Raw genomic sequence first — 22,748 nt, 5'->3', positions numbered from 1 at the left:
TGTGTCAAAAATCAGAGCAAAACCATTATTGCTGTCTTGAGCTTTTCAATTGCTGTAATTCTCCCCTACTTGACATTCGGTTTCCTTGCAATTGTTTGGAAAGCCATTTTCCAGAGAAAGTTACATGCACTAGTAGTGTAGTGGTATCATACAAGATTCCCATTCTTGTGACCCGGGTTCGATTCCCGGCTAGTGCAGATCTTTAATTAATGCAACTGCAATGTCTACGTCACATTTCCAAAAGGTTCAGCATACATGTAAGAGGATGGACTGATGAGGGTGTAATACCGGGACCAATACAGCGGAGGAGCCAACGCGTTTAAGCAGGAAGTGCAGGAAGTAATGAGGAGAGTGGAAGAAGACTGCCATATAAAAACTGTCTGCAAACAATCCACTCCCTCTTGGTTTTCTTGGTCTCCTTTGTGCACGGGGGTGAGGTAGATGGCGTGCAGTTTATTTAGTTTGACGGTCATGTGATTGTTGTTTGCATGTGGCAGTGGAATTGTTTGGCATGATGATTGTACTGTTGGAGTCTATTTCTTTTGAGTTTGTTTACGCCATCTACTACTTTTAAGTGGCTCAGCCAGCGGTCAGCTTGGTGTTTTAAGATCAGCATTGATAGCCCTATTTTTAATCTAAGTCTTGGGAATTAACTTAATAAAGAACAAAGCTTTTAATCTATTTATTGCCATAACCATCTACGGGCCACTGGCTGTAGCTAGGGGGGTTAGCTGCTTGCTTTTAGGCTTTTCGGGTTGCTGTGTGTGATTTGTGTCATGGTTGAGATTCTAACTCACTTTAAACTTTGCAACTGTTGATTTGTAGTGTATGCACCTTGCTGTGAGCTAGTGTGTCTTAGCCCCTGAAAGTAGAGCAGTTATCCCCCAACTCCCCTTTGTGTGCCCAATGGTCATCTTAATAAATTGTTAACTTATTGACTGACTCTGTGACTCTTCTTTGGTGCTTTACCACTGGTTGATCCGAGAACCTGGTGTTACATCTGGCGTAGTCGGCAGGATCAACACAAGTGGTTTAGCCCATTGAAGATGTCCATAAATCAGAATGAAGGAGAGCGGAGACCAAGAGCTTTTTCAATGCCTTCTTTTGTACCATTAATGATGCCTTGTTCTAGATTCTCTGGGGGGAGAGGGGAAAATGAAGTGACTTTTAAACAGTGGGAAAATGATGTACAGATGTGGTTTAGAATGTATGCCATCCCAGCAGATAGTCAGTTGGACTGGGTTGTCAATTCCTTAGAGGAGGAAGCAAAGCGGGAGATGGCAATTTTGCCTGAAGGGGAAAGAAATACAGTGGAGAAGGTGTTCAAAAAGCTAGAAGAGTTGTATGCCCGTACGGCCCCTGCTTCTGTCGCTCGCTCTCTTTTCTTCAATTGTAGGCAACAGGCTGCAGAAAGTGAGAGGGTTTTTGCACTTCGCCTCCAGGAATGCTGGCAGAAGATGATGATAAAAGACACCGAAAAACATCCGGAACCCAGAGGTGCTGATGCAAGACCAGTTCCTGGCAGGGCTATATGATGATGGCCTGAGGAGAGACCTAAGAATGAAGGTGACGTTGGATAATACACTTACATTTTTAGATGTCAAAAAGGAGGCAATATTGCGTGCGGACTGGAGGAAGATGGCCAAGCCTGTTGTGGGATGGTGAAAGCAGCCCCAACCAAACAACCCTGGGAAGACGCTCTACAAAGGCTCAAAGCAGAATTAAAAACTGAGCTGGCCAAAGAAGTCGAAACCCAGGTGAGCAGTCTGTCTCAGTCTCTCCTGCAGGGTATCAGGGATGAGATCCAGAAAGTGAGGTTTGAGAGTGAAGTTATTCGCCAAGCCCTAGGCATCAAAGGACAGGACCCCACTCGAGACCCTGTGAGTATGATGAACAAGGACGCCCCATCTGCTATAACTGCAGAGTTCCTGGCCACATTGCTCGGCACTGCCCCAGCCAAAACGCCCAGTACTCCCAACAGAACCCCCAGGGCCAGTTAAACTAGTTTGCCCTGCTGTTGTGGATCAAACGGCAGGCCCAATGGTAAAGGATCCACGTTCTACATTGCCACAGTCCATATGTAAGTCACACTCCACCCTGACACAAGTGATGTTTAAGCCACCCCCAGCATTGCCCCACACGGTCCATGAGGCACACGCCACTATGCCCCAGCCAGCACCTGATTCGCTCTCCACTCTGCCCCGTTCCGGTCTTGTGGGGGAGTGCCCCATGATCCAGGTGTCCATGGATGGAATAGAGGTCTCCTGCCTCCTAGATACCGGCTCCCAGGTGTCCATGATGCGTCAGGAGTGGTTCGAGACGCATTTTGGGAAGCATGGCCAGCACCTGAAAGATCCCACCTCCTGGCTAAAGTTGAGGGCTGCCAATGGGAAAGAGATTCCATATCTGGGGTATGTAGCCCTACAAATGGATGTAGCGGGGGTAACCCTATCAAATGTGGGGGTAATTGTTGTTAAGGATGGCTGTATAAATGTGCCGGGGCTAGTGGGCATGAATGTAATTAAGCAAATATGGCAAGTTTTGTTCCAGGACACAGCTCCCTGTAAAATGAAGAGACAACCATCCATGAACGAACTGGGCAAGGTCATGTGGCAAAAAGCCATGCACATCTGCCAGAGGGAGCAGGACTTCGTTTCCCCGGAGGGATTCGTAGGCTATGCACGCCTGGCCGGCCGGCGCCCTGTCACTGTGCCAGGCAACCGTGAACTGCTCCTGAATTGCCGAGCCAGGAGGGGTCCTTCTGGCCGAAGTCATGAAGCCCTAATGGAGCCTCTGCCCACGCGAGACGGACTTCTGGTGGCCCGTGCCCTGGTGACTATCAAGAGCGGAAGAATGCCGGTGCGTGTACGCAACATCAGTAACTCTCCACTGGTGGTGTATCCGTACCAAAGATTGGGTGAACTGCTGGCTTTAGACTCCTGTGAAGTGTATGATGATGGCCCTGAGCTGCAAGTAGTGCGGGGGAATACAGTTGAGGCCCAGATTGAAACCAATGTGACAGTAACAGGGACAGCACAGAGGCACACGGAGGCCATCCCCCCACCTGCATTTGACCTTGAAGGGGTTGCATTGTCAGCGGAAGAGAGGACGAAATTGGCAGCATTGTTAGACAAGCATCAGTCTGTCTTTTCGAAGCATGATGAAGATTATGGCTGTACAGATACCATCTTGCACCAAATTCCAACAGGTGATGCAGCCCCCATCAGGCAGCGGTACCGACAGATTCCCCCAAACCTATACGGTGAGGTTCAGGGCCTTGCTAAAGCAGATGTTGGAGGCTGATGTCGTCAGGCAAGTTCCAGTCCATGGTCTTCCCCAATTGTCCTAGTGCGGAAGAAAGATGGCTCCATCCCGCTTTTGTGTGGATTATAGGCAATTGAATCAAGTGACAAAGGAAAGATTCATACCCTCTGCACGGGTTGAGGAAGCTTAACCAGTTTGAAGAAAGCCTGTTGGTATTCTACCTTAGACCTTGCTGCCGGCTATTGCAAGTCAAAGTAGATGACAAGGACATAGAAAAAAACTGCCTTCACAACCCCAATGGGACTATTTGAATTCCAACGGATGCCATTTGATTTGTGTAATGCACCTGCTACTTTTCAGCGGTTGATGGAAAGTTGTTTAGGGGAGTACAATTATCAATCGCTACTAATATATTTGGATGATGTAATTGTCTTTGCTGCTGACTTTGACACACATCTGGACCGACTTGACTTTGTCTTTTCTCACCTATCCAATCAGGGATTAAAGCTGAAGCCAGGTAAATGCAAGCTCCTCCAAAGCAGCGTCCACTACTTGGGCCACATAGTGTTAGAAGCGGGTATAGCTCCGGACCCGGACAAAGTGACAGCTGTCCAACATTGGAAAGTGCCAACCTCTCCAACCGAGCTGCGAGCATTCTTAGGCCTGGCAGGGTATATCGCAGGTTTGTCGAAGGGTTCTCCCACAGGGCTTTACCTCTGCACAAACTTCTGCGGGGGCGTCCAACTAAAAAATCTAAAGCAAGAACCTCTGGCCCTGCTTGGAATTGGACAGAGGAATGTGAAGCTGCCTTTGTATCCCTGAAACACGGCCTAACCCAGGCCTCCAATTTTGAGTTTTGCTGACTTCACACTACCCTTCCTGCTTTACACCGATGCAAGCCTCAGGGTTAGGAGCAGTACTCTCTCAAGTTCAAGAGGGCCAAGAAGAAAGTAATTGCTTATGCCAGCAGAGGGCTCCAGGGTGCAGAGCGCAATGATGCCAACTATAGTTCATTTTAAACTAGAGCTGCTAGCACTCAAATGGTGCTATAACTGAAAAGTTTCATGAATACCTGCTCGGGTCTGACTTCACAGTCTATACTGACAATAATCCCCTTGCACATCTTGGGACAGCTCGATTGGGGTCTGTGGAGCAGCGCTGGGTAGCCCGGCTAGCAAGCTATAACTTTCAAGTCAAACATCGTTCAGGGCAAATCTAATGGGAACGCTGATGCTCTCTCCCGTTATCCAGTAGGTGCTGCAATGACACAGGAAGGAGAGGATGGCGTGGAGATCCCTGGGTTCCAAGAGGTGACTGTTGAGGTGGTGCAGGCGTGCCTTGCAGGGGTTTTTGATGCAGCTCATTGCCAGCGCAAGGCAATCCTCCTCTGCTAAAGGGTCCTGGATAGGGCAGAGCTGGTCAACAGCAAGGTGGGCTGAACTGCAGCAGCAGACTCTGTGATCTCACGTGTGCTGTTCTTCTTTCAGACCAAGCGACCCCTTAAGGCAGCTGAACGCAACGAGAGAATCCTCAAGTCCTGAGGCTGATGAGGGAGATGCCCCGGTTACAACTGCGAGAGGGAGTGCTGTACCGGCAGACCCAAGACCCTAATACGCGGCGCTCCCAGCTGGTGCTCCCCCAGAATCAACAGAAAGAGGCCTTTACTAGTGGTCATGATAACATGGGGCACTTTGCGGCAGAAAAGACTCTGAAAACACTGCAGGCCAGTTATTACTGGGCCCACATGTCGGCAGATATTCAGAAGTGGTGCTCAGAATGTCAACAGTGCACCCTTAGAAAAAGGCCTAGTACATCTGCGGTGGGCCTCACTCCCATTAGAGCCTCATACCCCCTTGAGTTGATCACCATGGACTTTCTGTCGCTAGAAGCATCAGTAGGGGGAGCCCAAAACATCTTGGTCCTAACAGACCATTTTACCAAGTTTGCATGGGCTGCAGCCACCCGAGATCAGACCGCTGCAACAACAGTGAGAGTGATGTGGCAGCAGGTCATCCAGAACTTTGGCTGTCCAGCCGCTTCCATGCTGATCAAGGTCCAAACTTTGAAGCAAAGGTAGTAAGGCAGCTCTGTGATTTATATGGCTGTAAAAAGAGTCATACTACCCCTTACCATCCGGAAGGTAACGGCCTCACAGAACGATTCAACCGCACTCTCTTGGGCATGCTGGGTACTCTAGTGGATGAGAAAAAGAACAGGTGGGCTGACTATCTATCCGAGATGCTTCATGCTTATAACAACACTATCCACAGCTCGACAGGTTACACACCTTCATACCTCATGTTCGGAAGACATGCCAGGGTCCCAGTGGATGTCATGATGGGTGGTCCATTGGATGAACGGAACACTGTGGAAGAATGGGTGAAGAGACATCACGAGCGCCTGTACTATGCCTACAAGAGAGCGGGTGAGTTGATGCAGGGGCAGGACAGCACCAAAAGAGGCAACATGATAACCAAGGCCTCCTAGGGCCCTTAATGATAGGAGAAAGGGTTTTGGTGCGTAATGTTGGTCCTAAGGGACAAGGTAAACTGGCTAACTTCTGGCATAATATTCCATATGTTGTGGTTAAATCCTGATATTCCAGTTTATGTGGTTACACCTGAAAAGGGGGGAGGGAAGGAAAGGGTGTTGCATCGGAAGTTGCTTCGGCCTTGTCCTCTGGTTTTGCAGGCACCTGCGTAGGAAGGGGAAGCTGCTGCTGAATCCGAAGAACCCGGACCATCAACTCTGGGATGTTCCGCCAACCAGATGGTTGACCCCTTGGTCGACTTGGGCCACCACACCCACCGGGCCACCACAACTACAGCCACCCACCGGCCCACCACAACTACAGCCACCCACCGGCCCACCACAGCCATCCATCACAACGCCATCTGGGGAAGATCCTGTGATCCCCGAGCTCCGGGAACCGCGGACATCACACCGCACCACTAAGGGCATCCCACCACAGCGATACAGCGAGGCTTGAGGGCTGGAGAAAAGTGGTGGGGGGTGTAAGAGGATGGACTGATGAGGGTGTAATACCGGGACCAATACAGCGGGGGAGCCAACGCGTTTAAGCAGGAAGTGCAGGAAGTAATGAGGAGAGTGGAAGAAGACTGCCATATAAAAACTGTCTGCAAACAATCCACTCACTCTTGGTTTTCTTGGTCTCCTTTGTGCACGGGGGTAAGGTAGATGGCGTGCAGTTTATTTAGTTTGATGGTCATGTGATGTTGTTTGCATGTGGCAGTGGAATTGTTTGGCATGATGATTGTACTGTTGGAGTCTATTTCTTTTGAGTTTGTTTACGCCATCTACTACTTTAAGTGCTCAGCCAGCGGTCAGCTTGGTGTTTTTAAAGATCAGGCATTGAATAGCCCTATTTTTAATCTAAGTCTTGGGAATAAACTTAATAAAGAAACAAAGCTTTTAAATCATTTTATTGCCATAACCATCTACGGCCACTGGCTGTAGCTAGGGGGTTAGCTGCTTGCTTTTTAGGCTTTTCGGGTTGCTGTGTGGTGATTTGTGTCATGGTTGAGATTCTAACTCACTTTAAACTTTGCAACTGTTGATTTGTAGTGTATGCACCTTGCTGTGAGCTCCTAGTGTGTCTTAGCCCCTGAAAGTAGAGCAGTTATCCCCCAACTCCCCTTTGTGTGCCCAATGGTCATCTTAATAAATTGTTAACTTATTGACTGACTCTGTGACTCTTCTTTGGTGCTTTACCACTGGTTGATCCGAGAACCTGGTGTTACATACATTTTCAAAGGTTCATCCATATACCACGTGGAATTCCTGGAAGAGACCGAGTCAGGAATGTCATGGCGTCAGCATGTTATGATAGAGGTACATTTCTTCCCACGGTTATGAATGATTCAATGTTCCTGTGTCAAAAATCAGAGCAAAACCATTATTGCTGTCTTGAGCTTTTCAATTGCTGTAATTCTCGTCTACTTGACATTCGGTTTCCTTGCAATTGTTTGGAAAGCCATTTTCCAGAGAAAGTTACATGCACTAGTAGTGTAGTGGTATCATACAAGATTCCCATTCTTGTGACCTGGGTTCGATTCCCGGCTAGTGCAGATCTTTAATTAATGCAACTGCAATGTCCACGTCACATTTCCAAAAGGTTCAGCATACATCTTCAAAGGTTCATCCATATACCACGTGGAATTCCTGGAAGAGACAGAGTCAGGAATGTCATGTCGTCAGCATGTTATGATAGAGGTACATTTCTTCCCACGGTTATGAATGATTCAATGTTCCTGTGTCAAAAATCAGAGAAAAACCATTATTGCTGTCTTGAGCTTTTCAATTGCTGTAATTCTCCCCTACTTGACATTCGGTTTCCTTGCAATTGTTTGGAAAGCCATTTTCCAGAGAAAGTTACATGCACTAGTAGTGTAGTGGTATCATACAAGATTCCCATTCTTGTGACCCGGGTTCGATTCCCGGCTAGTGCAGATCTTTAATTAATGCAACTGCAATGTCCACGTCACATTTCCAAAAGGTTCAGCATACATCTTCAAAGGTTCATCCATATACCACGTGGAATTCCTGGAAGAGACAGTCAGGATTATCATGTCGTCAGCTGGTTATTTGAGAGGTACATTTCTTCCCACAATTATGAATGATTCAATGTTCCTGTGTCAAAAATCAGAGCAAAACCATTATTGCTGTCTTGAGCTTTTCAATTGCTGTAATTCTCCCCTACTTGACATTCGGTTTCCTTGCAATTGTTTGGAAAGCCATTTTCCAGAGAAAGTTACATGCACTAGTAGTGTAGTGGTATCATACAAGATTCCCATTCTTGTGACCCGGGTTCGATTCCCGGCTAGTGCAGATCTTTAATTAATGCAACTGCAATGTCTACGTCACATTTCCAAAAGGTTCAGCATACATCTTCAAAGGTTCATCCATATACCACGTGGAATTCCTGGAAGAGACAGTCAGGATTATCATGTCGTCAGCTGGTTATTTGAGAGGTACATTTCTTCCCACAATTATGAATGATTCAATGTTCCTGTGTCAAAAATCAGAGAAAAACCATTATTGCTGTCTTGAGCTTTTCAATTGCTGTAATTCTCGTCTACTTGACATTCGGATTCCTTGCAATTGTTTGGAAAGCCATTTTCCAGAGAAAGTTACATGCACTAGTAGTGTAGTGGTATCATACAAGATTCCCATTCTTGTGACCCTGGGTTCGATTCCCGGCTAGTGCAGATCTTTAATTAATGCAACTGCAATGTCCACGTCACATTTCCAAAAGGTTCAGCATACATCTTCAAAGGTTCATCCATATACCACGTGGAATTCCTGGAAGAGACAGAGTCAGGAATGTCATGTCGTCAGCATGTTATGATAGAGGTACATTTCTTCCCACGTTATGAATGATTCAATGTTCCTGTGTCAAAAATCAGAGAAAAACCATTATTGCTGTCTTGAGCTTTTCAATTGCTGTAATTCTCCCCTACTTGACATTCGGTTTCCTTGCAATTGTTTGGAAAGCCATTTTCCAGAGAAAGTTACATGCACTAGTAGTGTAGTGGTATCATACAAGATTCCCATTCTTGTGACCCGGGTTCGATTCCCGGCTAGTGCAGATCTTTAATTAATGCAACTGCAATGTCCACGTCACATTTCCAAAAGGTTCAGCATACATCTTCAAAGGTTCATCCATATACCACGTGGAATTCCTGGAAGAGACAGTCAGGATTATCATGTCGTCAGCTGGTTATTTGAGAGGTACATTTCTTCCCACAATTATGAATGATTCAATGTTCCTGTGTCAAAAATCAGAGCAAAACCATTATTGCTGTCTTGAGCTTTTCAATTGCTGTAATTCTCCCCTACTTGACATTCGGTTTCCTTGCAATTGTTTGGAAAGCCATTTTCCAGAGAAAGTTACATGCACTAGTAGTGTAGTGGTATCATACAAGATTCCCATTCTTGTGACCCGGGTTCGATTCCCGGCTAGTGCAGATCTTTAATTAATGCAACTGCAATGTCCACGTCACATTTCCAAAAGGTTCAGCATACATCTTCAAAGGTTCATCCATATACCACGTGGAATTCCTGGAAGAGACAGTCAGGATTATCATGTCGTCAGCTGGTTATTTGAGAGGTACATTTCTTCCCACAATTATGAATGATTCAATGTTCCTGTGTCAAAAATCAGAGCAAAACCATTATTGCTGTCTTGAGCTTTTCAATTGCTGTAATTCTCGCCTACTTGACATTCGGTTTCCTTGCAATTGTTTGGAAAGCCATTTTCCAGAGAAAGTTACATGCACTAGTAGTGTAGTGGTATCATACAAGATTCCCATTCTTGTGCCCGGGTTTCGATTCCCGGCTAGTGCAGATCTTTAATTAATGCAACTGCAATGTCCACGTCACATTTCCAAAAGGTTCAGCATACATCTTCAAAGGTTCATCCATATACCACGTGGAATTCCTGGAAGAGACAGAGTCAGGAATGTCATGTCGTCAGCATGTTATGATAGAGGTACATTTCTTCCCACGGTTATGAATGATTCAATGTTCCTTTGTCAAAAATCAGAGAAAAACCATTATTGCTGTCATGAGCTTTTCAATTGCTGTAATTCTCCCCTACTTGACATTCGGTTTCCTTGCAATTGTTTGGAAAGCCATTTTCCAGAGAAAGTTACATGCACTAGTAGTGTAGTGGTATCATACAAGATTCCCATTCTTGTGACCCGGGTTCGATTCCCGGCTAGTGCAGATCTTTAATTAATGCAACTGCAATGTCCACGTCACATTTCCAAAAGGTTCAGCATACATCTTCAAAGATTCATCCATATACCATGTGGAATTCCTGGAAGAGACAGTCAGGATTATCATGTCGTCAGCTGGTTATTTGAGAGGTACATTTCTTCCCACAATTATGAATGATTCAATGTTCCTGTGTCAAAAATCAGAGCAAAACCATTATTGCTGTCTTGAGCTTTTCAATTGCTGTAATTCTCCCCTACTTGACATTCGGTTTCCTTGCAATTGTTTGGAAAGCCATTTTCCAGAGAAAGTTACATGCACTAGTAGTGTAGTGGTATCATACAAGATTCCCATTTTTATGACCCGGGTTTGATTCCCGGCTAGTGCAGATCTTTAATTAATGCAACTGCAATGTCTACGTCACATTTCCAAAAGGTTCAGCATACATCTTCAAAGGTTCATCCATATACCACGTGGAATTCCTGGAAGAGACAGAGTCAGGAATGTCATGTCCTCAGCATGTTATGATAGAGGTACATTTCTTCCCACGGTTATGAATGATTCAATGTTCCTGTGTCAAAAATCAGAGAAAAACCATTATTGCTGTCTTGAGCTTTTCAATTGCTGTAATTCTCGTCTACTTGACATTCGGATTCCTTGCAATTGTTTGGAAAGCCATTTTCCAGAGAAAGTTACATGCACTAGTAGTGTAGTGGTATCATACAAGATTCCCATTCTTGTGACCTGGGTTCGATTCCCGGCTAGTGCAGATCTTTAATTAATGCAACTGCAATGTCCACGTCACATTTCCAAAAGGTTCAGCATACATCTTCAAAGGTTCATCCATATACCACGTGGAATTCCTGGAAGAGACAGAGTCAGGAATGTCATGTCGTCAGCATGTTATGATAGAGGTACATTTCTTCCCACGGTTATGAATGATTCAATGTTCCTGTGTCAAAAATCTGAGAAAAACCAATTATTGCTGTCTTGAGCTTTTCAATTGCTGTAATTCTCCCCTACTTGACATTCGGTTTCCTTGCAATTGTTTGGAAAGCCATTTTCCAGAGAAAGTTACATGCACTAGTAGTGTAGTGGTATCATACAAGATTCCCATTCTTGTGACCCGGGTTCGATTCCCGGCTAGTGCAGATCTTTAATTAATGCAACTGCAATGTCCACGTCACATTTCCAAAAGGTTCAGCATACATCTTCAAAGGTTCATCCATATACCACGTGGAATTCCTGGAAGAGACAGAGTCAGGATTATCATGTCGTCAGCTGGTTATTTGACAGGTACATTTCTTCCCACAATTATGAATGATTCAATGTTCCTGTGTCAAAAATCAGAGCAAAACCATTATTGCTGTCTTGAGCTTTTCAATTGCTGTAATTCTCGTCTACTTGACATTCGGATTCCTTGCAATTGTTTGGAAAGCCATTTTCCAGAGAAAGTTACATGCACTAGTAGTGTAGTGGTATCATACAAGATTCCCATTCTTGTGACCCGGGTTCAATTCCCGGCTAGTGCAGATCTTTAATTAATGCAACTGCAATGTCTACGTCACATTTCCAAAAGGTTCAGCATACATCTTCAAAGGTTCATCCATATACCACATGGAATTCCTGGAAGAGACAGAGTCAGGAATGTCATGTCGTCAGCATGTTATGATAGAGGTACATTTCTTCCCACGGTTATGAATGATTCAATATTCCTGTGTCAAAAATCAGAGCAAAACCATTATTGCTGTCTTGAGCTTTTCAATTGCTGTAATTCTCCCCTACTTGACATTCGGTTTCCTTGCAATTGTTTGCAATGCCATTTTCCAGAGAAAGTTACATGCACTAGTAGTGTAGTGGTATCATACAAGATTCCCATTCTTGTGACCCGTGTTCGATTCCCGGCTAGTGCAGATCTTTAATTAATGCAATTGCAATGTCTACGTCACATTTCATTTCCTAAAGGTTATGTACGCTTCAGCATACATCTTCAAAGGTTCATCCATATACCACGTGGAATTCCTGGAAGAGACAGTCAGGATTATCATGTCGTCAGCTGGTTATTTGACAGGTACATTTCTTCCCACAATTATGAATGATTCAATGTTCCTGTGTCAAAAATCAGAGCAAAACCATTATTGCTGTCTTGAGCTTTTCAATTGCTGTAATTCTCCCCTACTTGACATTCGGTTTCCTTGCAATTGTTTGGAAAGCCATTTTCCAGAGAAAGTTACATGCACTAGTAGTGTAGTGGTATCATACAAGATCTCCATTCTTGTGACCCGGCATCGATTCACAGGTGGACCCATGGCTAAGTGTCTTTTAAAAAAACAAGGGTTGAAGAGGTTGTGTAGTGGTATCATACAACATTCCCGGCTGGTGCAACTTCTATGTATACTATATATTCTATGTCACATTTCATAAAAAATATGCACACTTGAAAATACCTCTCCAAATGTTCACCCCTAGACTATGTAGAATTCTTAAAAAAGACAGACTCTGGAATATAATGACATTACAAGGTAATGCGCGATTCAATGCTCCATTCTTAATAATCACAGCAAATCATTATTGCTGTCTCGAGCTTTTCAATTGCTCTAATCCTCCCCTACTTGACATGATTTTCCTTGCGAGTGGTTGGACAGAGAGGTTCATTCACCAGTAGTGGAGTGGTATCATACGATAACGATACGTTTCTCGTGGACTACCATTCATATTTTAAACTTGCATTACTTTGGACTGCTTGGAGATAGAACGACCATTCCAGCGCTACCGGACTCATCTCACTGAGAGCATTCCGTAGGGCCGCAGATTCCGCAACGGGCCAAGATAGGCCTGTTCTTGTGTGCTCCTTCTCAAAGTGTGCTCTTCACGCAGTCAGGATGGCTGAGCGGTCAAAGGCGCTTTGTGATCGTGATTTGCTGTTATTTCCAACATTTCCTCTGCGGTTCCTTTGGCAGCTGGCTCTCACCGCCGCAGTTCGATTCCCAGTCAGGGAGTGCAGCTTTTGTCCACTGTTGGCCTTGACACGTGGACATCACGACAGCCAAAAAGCATTGTCTACTTCGAGCCGTAGTTCAACCCGCGACAGAAGAGGACCCCACACACAGTCCTCCGCTCCCCTAAAGGACAATCCACGTGTCTCCCTGGTGATCTAGTGGTTGGCTTTGACACGTGGACAGAAAGCTAAAAAGCATTTTTCTTCTCTGCGCTGGAGTCGAACCAGTACCATAAGGATGACCAGTTTTTATTTGTGTGTTCACACTACTTTGGGCCACGAAAAAAGGTGAAAGGCATGGACAGTAATCAATAATCTGTTGCCTTGGAGATGGCGTCTGCTTTGGAGGCTTGGTGACAGCAAGGTGTTAGTTCTTTCTGTAACTCCCCAACAGTGGAATTTCTTTGCCTCTCTTACCATCTTCCTCACTGTGCGTCGAAGCAAAATAAACTTGGATCATCTTCCAAGCATACCAGATCATTATGAGTCATCCACAAGTTGATGTCATGAATACAGCGTGCCGGGAGAAAGAGAGGCACTGGCCAGGTAGATATGGAAAGCTGAGTGTCATCAGCATAACAGTGAAAGTGAACACTGTGAATTCGAGGGATATTGCCGAGTGGGAGAAGATGGATGATACTAATAAAAAAAATTACGACAAGTATTTTAAATGTACGTAAAAATATTCATTTATCGCACTGCTACTACCTTACTTCATTGTACTCTATTAATCCCACAATACTATAACAATAGTCTGATAAACTATGATTTTTGCTGTCACATTAACTACATCAACTTTTTTTTAATTACTGGCATTACTTTTTATTACTTTTTTGCCATAATTAGCCAGGTATCACAGTCACTAAAGTAACAATATGACACTGAAAGTGAATACAATTGAATATTATAAATAGTATTTTTAAGTTTTTCTTTTATTTATTGTAATGTTTCCAATTGTAAAAGAATATCTCTGAAAGATCATGCTTGAATGAAATAACTGGACATTTTTGTATTGATTGGGTCTGTCTCAGAGTTACCATTTACTTTTTGGTAAAGTGAATAGTGAGTCTTTGAAGTAGGAAGACCACTAGAGGGCGGAGAAACGACTGTGATTAAATGCCAAACAAAAAAAGTATTTTACAATACAAGCATGACTCGCCTAGCGGCTTTAAACCCCCTTGCTCATAGGCTGGCTCGTTGGTCTAGGGGTATGATTCTCGCTTAGGGTGCGAGAGGTCCCGGGTTCAAATCCCGGACGAGCCCTGTTTTGTTTGAACTCACACTAAGATCGGGGTTCAAAGAAATCCGGTGGCGTTCTTGGGGGTAAAACCAGCGGCATGCATTCCCATACACACATACCTCTGATTATACTCAAGTCAATCGCGGATCAATGAAGTTGAAAGGAGTGGACTGTGTTGGAAATGCCTGTTCAGGAAAATCTAGTTGTATGGAATACAAAATGTAAGATGACTTACCTAATACCATGATACAGTATCTGCAATCTGACAATATTATTATAAGTATTTGTAGTTTAGTAACTTTCTACACAGGGACATTGGAACATTGTACTTTACCACATAGACCACCTATGGTGGACACCTGTGTCACCGTTATCATTCCTATCGGGGTGCCCCACCCTGGAAAACGCTGCCCATAAAGTGTTGAGACTGTGCTATGAATGAGCCGACCCAAAGCTTTAGGCTCAATTAATTTCAGAAGGTAGCCTGTACATCTACCTATAAAAAAAACTGAGTTAGATGTTTACAAAGTATCTTTAGTAGTATGACAAAATGTTTCATATCAGAGAGGCATAGGCAGGAAATCAGGAGGTCTCGGTCTCGGTGCTGTTCCTGCGGTTCAGGAGAGAAAAGACAAGTCACGGAACGCTCGTTGTTAGTCCCTTCAATTCGTTCCCCCTCTGTCTGTAGATTATTTCATTTTGAGAAAATGGAGTTAGGGCCGACATACTCTCCTGTTTTCCCCTGTAATCTCGCGTATTTTACGAGGTTCAAACGTATTTTTATTAATAATCAAATCAAAATGTTTGTCCAGTGTTCTAAAGTTGCCAGATCAAACGCAATCATGTCTTACACAATAAAAACACTGTACCATTTGTGGTAATATGTTTGTAAATTTAAGTCTAGTTGGACAGAGAAGTTTCCATGCATATCGAACGGTCATCTTGATAATCGTCATACTTTTTGCAAAGCTTGTCGTATTGATTTCAACATAGGTAAAGATGGCGGTAATTATGTCCGTCAACATGTCAAGTCTCAAAAACCTATCCGTGCTGCCGAGGCACAAAAGGCCACATAGGCAATATCAAATGGTCTAAGGGACAGACCGAACAAGCGCAACTGCTGCAGGCCGAACTGGAAATGGCAAATGTTATCACCCAAATGTTAGTCACCAAAAACAACATCTCGTTTTCCTTTTGAGCCAGATTATGTGGCCTTGTAGGGAAAGATGAGCGCTTCAGTCAGCTGGCTAGGCTGATGAAGGCATTACTTTGCATTCCACATAGCAATGCCTCCTCAGAGAGGACTTTCAGTATGGTTAAAAAATTTGTTACAGAGAATAGAACAAGTTTGAACAACAGCCCTTGGTGCTCTCTCTTGTCATGCGAAATAAACCCCATCTAAGAAAACACTTAGGGCAGCCAAGTCAGCCACCTACATATACAATACTACAAGACAGTAGTTTTAAATAATAATGCATATCCTGATACCTGTGCAAGGCTTACATCAACTGTTTCTGTGATGTTCATATGAATGATTAGATATGAAAAATGTCATGAATAAATAATAAGTTATTGCAATAGTTAGTTGTTGTTATAATAATAAATAAGTGATTTTGAATGAATTCATTGTGAATACATACATAATAATAAATAAATACATTAGTTTTGTTAATAAATACAGTTATTGTATATTTATTTATATACTGAAGACTACATAAAACATAATAAATACGTTGTCTATAAATACTTATATGCACAACATCCCTCAATCCATCCATGCCCCCTTAAAAAACAAACTATTAAAGCCACCCTGCTGAAGCGACTTTGGCCTGCCCTGTAGGCTGACCTACTGGTTTGAAAAATTCAACACATTTGATTTTCTTTTTGACATTTTACCAGTTTCCTTGTTGCTTGCTTTGTCTTGCATTTTAGCTTACTTGAACAAGACCACTTCAGAATGAAGGCTGGCTTTATAGCCATATTGCACACATAGTCATATCTCAAATAGCCTTTTTTTTGCCTTTTACACTACATTTGCCATAATGCCATTATATTGTAAAGTTATCAAGGGAAATTTGCTTCAGCTTCTGTCCAAACTTGGAAAAGGTCTTAGCTGACCACAGCTAAGTTTTTTTTTAAGTTCAGAAGGTTCTGTTGAAAACCTTTGCAAAGAAAAGTAATTTCAAAGAGAAATTGAAATACTTATAAAACCATACACAAGTACTCAACTGCACATACCATGGCTGATCTCATGCAAACTGTGAATGAATTACACTTGGGCTAAACTACAAAGCAAGACAGTTTAATATTAGCCTAACAGAATGCGAACTAGGAATGAATTCTGGCCGCAACATACGCTCAACCAGCCCAGCAGTGGCATCTCTGCAGACGGCCAGCAAGACGAAGCTACCTCGCTCCAACTTCGACAATCTGACTCACGTAGCATGCATGCCTTTTCCCCCTTTTGCGATTGACGCATGAGACCCGAGACTGAACTTCCCGCACCCCCACTTCCATGTTCCTATGTTTCTCTATGTCCGTCAGTGTCAGTGACCGGGCCACCAAAGTGAACCATCTTAACAGTATTAAGAGCTCTGAAGGCAGGAAAAGTGTTTGGTGTGAAGCTGAAGTTTGAAAGAGAAGTGTCTTTTGATTTCTCCAGCATCTGGTCTGCATTACAGCTATACTTAGGCCTACATAAATAAGACAATCTATTCAGAATACTCATATGGATGGTTACAGGAACATGGTTTGGGTCTTTAATCACAGGTGATTGATTGTCCCTTTGTATACCCTATAGCATATAGTTGCAAAATATGTATTAAAGGGCCTATGCAATATAACAAATCAAATTTGGCTGAAATACTGTGAATGCTGTGGATGTAGTCCTATGGTGTATGACTATAACTGTTATTTAGTCATTTGTGTATGATAATAAATAAGGCTGCATTTTAAGTGTAAATGCAATTTATTTTTTTCAATTCAATACACACATTCTTATTTAATATAAATATTAGTTACTGTGATTTAGAATATGCTATAGTTGTCTCAGTGTTATCGTCTCTGGCTGTGACCTCTGAGCCAGAGATGCAGTCCGATGGTCCCCTGATGTAAGCTCCACCTCCAGAGAGTCTGCATTGGTAGAAAATCCTGAAGCCAATCCTCGTTCGATGGCGTTGTCCAATGATAACCTGCAATGTCATATGAAGCTTTTTGTGGCACGCCTCTGCGAGCCACAGGCTTGTTTGTGGAACTTGTAGTTTAAGGGTACTCCCATAAAGTGTTAGAAATTGAGAGCGGAAACTACAATCCTAAGAAGACACTTTCTCATGTGGGCTGTCGCACAGATTGCATGACAGGTACAATAACAGCATCACAGTAGGCAGTTGTACAGCAATACGAACGATTACTCTCGATGGCGGCGATCAAGGGCACCATGGTAAGGGGATGATTTAATTCAATGCTCATTGCATGATGGTAGTGTACATTAGCTGAACTTTGCCGAATGTACTTACCCAATGTCACATTGAGTAGCGAGCTAGTCCCTGACAGTTTGGCTACCAACTTTGCAGGCTACTTACCAGTCATAACATTAATAACATTAGATCTTTGGCAGTTCTTTAGTCTGAATGCTTCAGTCATGTACTCTATCCATAAATAGACTTAACTCGCTTCACTTAACGCACGTTCGTTAAGATTTGTCGGACGGCGAGGTTTCTCGATTGCATTCGACTCTATTTAGTAAACACTTAACTTCAGGTAGTGTTGGATAACATTTGATTGCAAGAAACAGTTCTAGGTTCCTGTTTTCCCTAACATTGACTTACCACTTGGCTAAAACTGTTACAGTAACGTCTTGGTCTTGCAGCAATGAATACACCTATGCCAAGGTGACATGCCGGTGGCGACGAACTTTTCCTTGAAACCTAACGTTAAAACAAGTCTGAATGCGTCTTTGTCTCTCTACAGGGAGACGGCAAATGTAGTAACGGCGTCCACCATCAGGGCATGACAGACGTCCAGCTCTTCGAAAGACAGTTTAAGGAGCTGGTGTCCGAGCTCACAGAGGATGACATCACCGATCCTGTCCTTACCGATGCACTCAACAGACTCCGAGAGGTAAGTGGCCATCTTACCAGAACAAACCAGTGGGCTTCATGTCATAAGCACTCTTTGTTAAGTGTGTTTCACACATGCAGTCTATCCATGAAATGTTCCTGAACATGGGGTGGGGTGGAGACTTTCATGTGGGTGATGTTCATGTAAATCTGTAACCTCAATTTCCCACCTCAAGACCTAGTAACATTACAGGGAAAATGTCTGTATGGCTGTGTTGTGAATGAAAGCAGGAACAAGCACGTAAATTCACCTGCTGGATTGTCCCTTGCCCCATCTATTCCAGCATTGCTATGGCGTGTGTGAAAAGGCGCAAGAGGGAAATGTTCCTGAATGTAGCTGAATGAATAGTGAAGAATCACTAGCGTTGCCTAAAAGGTTATCCCAGTAGTTTACCAGGAACTATATGAAAAAGGCTTAGTTGCATTTTAGTTTTGGCTTTATGCCAATTTATTGACATGCGGTCAGTGTCTGAAGAATTATGTGTGTAAGAAGCATATAAAGCCTTTTATGTATTAATAATGATATTTAGAATGGCTGTGAATTCAAATTCAATACAGAAATATATCCTTGGCTACATTAAATTAATTTATACTAAGACACTTAAAGCTGCAGTGTGAACCTGCTTACATCAGAGTGTGTCTCATCTGATCATCCTCTATCTCTCAATATCAGGTGCTGATCTACAATGCACCAGGAGGCAAAAGGAACCGAGGTCTGTCTGTAGTTTGTTCCTTGCGAGAACTGGTCCCTCCTGCCAAACTCTCCCATGATGATGTTCAGCGTGCAGTGTTGGTGGGGTGGTGTATTGAACTGGTGAGGATGGAAACATCAAAGCAAAATCTACAAATCTATAAAAGCAGTAGAAAGATGATTGCATCACCTTTTGCCTAGTGCAAGTGTAGACAAAATGTTGGGAGGCCATCCGTCATTGATGCAGTCTCATACCCATGCACTCTTCTGTGCTCCTAGTACTTTTTTTTCTCTCATTCTCATACACTCCCAATATCTCTCTCTTTTTCTCTCTCTCTCTCACTCACACACACACACACACACACACACACACACACACACACACACACAAAGGGCATACACACAGGCAAAGTGTTTTTTTTTTGCTCTTTCACAGTCCCATGTGCTTCCTCCTCTTCTAGCTCCAGGCATTTTTCCTGGTGGCAGATGACATTATGGACGCTTCACAGACCCGCAGAGGCCAGCCCTGTTGGTATAAGCGGGTGAGCATGTCGGATACCTATTAGAAGTACACCTTTGTTCTCACATTTGGGACAGATCAGAGGTTTTTGCCATGAAAGGTAGCTTGACAGGCACGCTTAGTGTGTTAAGTCTTTGTGATAATAAATACTGTATTATAAAATGATAATGGCAGATTGGTTCATTTTGTGTGGTCTACAAAGTGAAGTTGCCAGTGCCACTTTTGTAACAGTGTAAGTGTAATCCTTTCAGCCACACTTTTTATCCAGTAGTACCTAATTTTGGTTTAAGGTCAAGAATTAACCAAAAATAGAACATCATCAGTGAAAGCAGAGAATAGACTTGCATAGTGAAATAGATGTGCAATTAATCCACTAGTTTAAAGTTTTATATGATAAGGGTTCCTCTAATTTATGCTTATGGATTTGTCATCAGGAGGGGATTGGTATGGATGCCATCAATGACGCTTTCCTTCTAGAGGGGGCTATCTATCGTATTCTGCGCAGGCACTGCAGAGGACAGCCCTACTATGTTCACTTGCTTGAGCTCTTCACAGAGGTGAGACTCGCACATAGACGAATGCATTGATTTCCACGTCTGTACTCACACAAACCAAAAGTCCTTATAAGTGTGTTGTATGAGACCGCATAAACATTTACCATGAGCCATCCCAGCTAATGCAGTGAATAGGACATGTTTATAGTATGCCAGTGTAACACTCTATGTTCCTTTAGACCTCCTTTCAGACAGAACTAGGCCAGACGTTGGACCTGATGACCGCTCCCCCTAATAAAGTTGACCTGAACCGATTCAGTGTGGAGAGGTGAGGAAGTCGTGTGTGTGTGTGTGTGTGTGTGTGTGTGTGTGTGTGTTTCTGCTGTGGGGAGTAGTTAGTAGTTTAAAAACGGGCTACTTTCTTGAAATAACGGTTTTTCATTGTCTTTTTTAGGTATAAAGCCATAGTGAAGTACAAGACCGCATTCTACTCTTTCTACCTTCCTGTGGCCGCAGCTATGTACATGGTGTGTTTTGTGTGATCACAACTATACTGGTATATTTCACTTGGAAACATGTTGCTCCCATTTTGCAATAAAGTTAGAGTTCAAATTATTTTCCTTGTTCCACAGGCTGGAATTGAAAATGAAGTTGAACACAACAACGCTAAGCATATCTTACTGGAGATGGGAGAGTTCTTTCAGATTCAGGTACTGGTCCATATACATCACTAGGCCCTGTGCAGAACCTAGTTGACATACTGTACAAAATGTAAACATTTGCTCAGCTTTTGTGGGTTCTTCTGAATGACCTGATAAGTGGGTTTGTTTTCCGTCACTAGGACGACTATCTGGATTGCTATGGTGACCCTGCTGTGACAGGAAAGATTGGCACTGACATCCAGGACAACAAATGCAGCTGGCTGGTGGTGACCGCTCTGGGGATCATGACCCCGGAGCAGAGGAAAGAACTGGAGGTGAGGGGGATGTTGAGGGCCACAAACATGAATGCAGGCAATCGTATCACTACATCGGACACATGCTCTTACCATGACACTTCCCTCTTAAGCCCCGTGACACACAAAGTAAACAGTTGGCCGTTGGACAATGTTGGGCCTTCGGTGAGTGTCTGTGGCCCTAGTTTTTGCTGTGTGTCGGGGCTTCTCAGCCGATTGAGCATCTAATATCGGCGGCCGAGCCTGTCGGTGAGGGAGATCACTCTGATTGAACAGGAAAGAGCCGAGCGATCATTTTTAAAATAATTTCATCGTTTAATTTATCCTCGTTTTTTTATTTCAATCATTGGGGTGTTATAGGGCTCAATCAAATGTAACATTCAAGCATATTAAGACCTCAGCAGAGCTTATAGAGGCAGCATTAGAGCAGAAGTACTGCCTTAAAGGCGTAGTCTACGATTCTGGGAAAAGGGTTTTGATATTTGAGCTCAACAGTCAATCAAATTATACCCCGTGCCCCTGCAGTAACTTCCACTTCTATGCCCCTGAAGTAATGTGGTGATTGGCTGAAATGATGTATGGCTGAATCCAAGCCACTTGTTTATTTCCTAGTTACAGAGCCAGGACTGTCTATGGAAACCAGAGATTTTTTTGAGCGCACACACAGAACAGACAGCTAGTGGACAGGGAGGAGCAATTTGCTAAATGTTATTAGAGTTGCGGACTGCACCATTGTTCGCCCCATGTTAAACCTGTGTGTGTCTGCGATGTTTTCCCCCAGGCGTGTTATGGGCACAGCGATGCTGTGAGTGTGGAGAGAGTGAAGGCCCTGTACGACACGCTGGAGATGCCCATGCAGTACCACGAGTACGAGGAGCAGAGCTACCAGCGTCTGCTGAAACTCATCGAGTGCCACGCCCAAAACCTTCCTCACGCAGTCTTCCTCAACTTCGCAAAGAAGATCTACAAAAGGAACAAGTGAAGGAAAGCTGTGGTGGATTTAGCTTGAAGGGCTGATGTAGGTGTTGGTAACAGACAAACATAGATGACAGGCCTGGGGTATTTTTAATTATGTCTGTTGATAAAAAATATCAGTACCTTAAAACATCTGTATAGACATTATTTGTTTTCTAGACCTTATAAGAGTTACTGATAGAATGAGGGAAACCTAACAGGGCTTTAGTATGGGCAAGGGCAGATGTTAGTCCCAACCACCCAGATACGGTATAATGGGTCCTATGGAATCCAGAGAACCTGTGAGCTACAAGAGGGAAAGCTATGCAGTGTACCTTCCAATCACTCTGTGAGATCATGGTATGTCAAATAATGGTTGTGAAAGTTTGCAAATATTTGCATTTCTCTGTGTTATGAATGGGGTGAGCCAGGTTTTCAAGTTGCTTTAGACTTCTGCCAACGAGAAAATGGTACTGTATTTTAATTGAGCATGTTTAATGTAATTTGTAATAAATTGGTGATGGGATTATGAATTGGCAGAAAAAGAAAAGGCTCTATGGTTTTCATTGTGTGTGTGTCTCAGCCTTTTCTGTAAAAACTGCTGTAAATCATAGATGCTGCTTTAAATAAAGAAACAAGGTCATTTTGCTTGAATTTATTGGCTCTAAAATAACAGTAACTTAAAACAGGCTTTAGATGAATACCTCAGAGCAAGACCGCTAAAGCAACAAACCTGCTGCTTCAAACAGAATAATAAAAGATTAATGTCAAGCCTA

The 22,748-nt window shown here is 43.4% G+C and overlaps 1 protein-coding gene and 15 non-coding genes across 16 annotated transcripts; all 16 read left to right on the top strand.

The window, feature by feature from the left end:
• Positions 1 to 126: 126 nt before the first annotated feature.
• Positions 127 to 197, top strand: trnag-ccc. The gene has a single exon. It is a non-coding gene; the product is annotated as a tRNA-Gly (tRNA).
• A 7,084-nt stretch (positions 198 to 7,281) lies between these two features.
• On the top strand, positions 7,282 to 7,352 carry trnag-ccc. The gene has a single exon. It is a non-coding gene; the product is annotated as a tRNA-Gly (tRNA).
• Positions 7,353 to 7,662: 310 nt separating this feature from the next.
• trnag-ccc lies at positions 7,663 to 7,733 on the top strand. The gene has a single exon. It is a non-coding gene; the product is annotated as a tRNA-Gly (tRNA).
• A 308-nt stretch (positions 7,734 to 8,041) lies between these two features.
• Positions 8,042 to 8,112, top strand: trnag-ccc. The gene has a single exon. It is a non-coding gene; the product is annotated as a tRNA-Gly (tRNA).
• Positions 8,113 to 8,420: 308 nt separating this feature from the next.
• On the top strand, positions 8,421 to 8,492 carry trnag-ccc. The gene has a single exon. It is a non-coding gene; the product is annotated as a tRNA-Gly (tRNA).
• A 309-nt stretch (positions 8,493 to 8,801) lies between these two features.
• Positions 8,802 to 8,872, top strand: trnag-ccc. Its single transcript has one exon. It is a non-coding gene; the product is annotated as a tRNA-Gly (tRNA).
• A 308-nt stretch (positions 8,873 to 9,180) lies between these two features.
• trnag-ccc lies at positions 9,181 to 9,251 on the top strand. Its single transcript has one exon. It is a non-coding gene; the product is annotated as a tRNA-Gly (tRNA).
• A 308-nt stretch (positions 9,252 to 9,559) lies between these two features.
• Positions 9,560 to 9,630, top strand: trnag-ccc. The gene has a single exon. It is a non-coding gene; the product is annotated as a tRNA-Gly (tRNA).
• Positions 9,631 to 9,940: 310 nt separating this feature from the next.
• trnag-ccc lies at positions 9,941 to 10,011 on the top strand. The gene has a single exon. It is a non-coding gene; the product is annotated as a tRNA-Gly (tRNA).
• A 308-nt stretch (positions 10,012 to 10,319) lies between these two features.
• Positions 10,320 to 10,390, top strand: trnag-ccc. Its single transcript has one exon. It is a non-coding gene; the product is annotated as a tRNA-Gly (tRNA).
• Positions 10,391 to 10,700: 310 nt separating this feature from the next.
• trnag-ccc lies at positions 10,701 to 10,771 on the top strand. Its single transcript has one exon. It is a non-coding gene; the product is annotated as a tRNA-Gly (tRNA).
• Positions 10,772 to 11,082: 311 nt separating this feature from the next.
• On the top strand, positions 11,083 to 11,153 carry trnag-ccc. The gene has a single exon. It is a non-coding gene; the product is annotated as a tRNA-Gly (tRNA).
• A 310-nt stretch (positions 11,154 to 11,463) lies between these two features.
• Positions 11,464 to 11,534, top strand: trnag-ccc. Its single transcript has one exon. It is a non-coding gene; the product is annotated as a tRNA-Gly (tRNA).
• Positions 11,535 to 11,844: 310 nt separating this feature from the next.
• trnag-ccc lies at positions 11,845 to 11,915 on the top strand. Its single transcript has one exon. It is a non-coding gene; the product is annotated as a tRNA-Gly (tRNA).
• A 2,276-nt stretch (positions 11,916 to 14,191) lies between these two features.
• Positions 14,192 to 14,263, top strand: trnap-agg. Its single transcript has one exon. It is a non-coding gene; the product is annotated as a tRNA-Pro (tRNA).
• Positions 14,264 to 17,544: 3,281 nt separating this feature from the next.
• On the top strand, positions 17,545 to 22,615 carry fdps (farnesyl diphosphate synthase (farnesyl pyrophosphate synthetase, dimethylallyltranstransferase, geranyltranstransferase)). Its single transcript, XM_012834923.3, has 10 exons — positions 17,545 to 17,679; positions 18,210 to 18,359; positions 19,032 to 19,172; positions 19,511 to 19,591; positions 20,004 to 20,126; positions 20,303 to 20,391; positions 20,518 to 20,590; positions 20,696 to 20,773; positions 20,905 to 21,039; positions 21,800 to 22,615. Exons 1-10 carry the CDS (start codon positions 17,656 to 17,658, stop codon positions 21,998 to 22,000), a joined length of 1,095 nt encoding a protein of 364 aa, XP_012690377.1. The 5' UTR covers positions 17,545 to 17,655; the 3' UTR covers positions 22,001 to 22,615.
• Positions 22,616 to 22,748: the final 133 nt, after the last annotated feature.

Source organism: Clupea harengus, chromosome 11, assembly GCF_900700415.2.
Source record: "Clupea harengus chromosome 11, Ch_v2.0.2, whole genome shotgun sequence".
NCBI classification, from domain to species: domain Eukaryota; kingdom Metazoa; phylum Chordata; class Actinopteri; order Clupeiformes; family Clupeidae; genus Clupea; species Clupea harengus.
This window is presented reverse-complemented; position numbering and strand designations above follow the sequence as displayed.

Excerpts from the sequence above, each read along its gene's own strand:
- fdps (XM_012834923.3), top strand. The coding sequence starts at position 17,656 with ATGGCGGCGATCAAGGGCACCATG. Across the intron at positions 20,127-20,302 it reads TGCTTGAGCTCTTCACAGAG|ACCTCCTTTCAGACAGAACT; the intron begins GTGAGACTCGCA and ends ATGTTCCTTTAG. Across the intron at positions 20,392-20,517 it reads AACCGATTCAGTGTGGAGAG|GTATAAAGCCATAGTGAAGT; the intron begins GTGAGGAAGTCG and ends TGTCTTTTTTAG.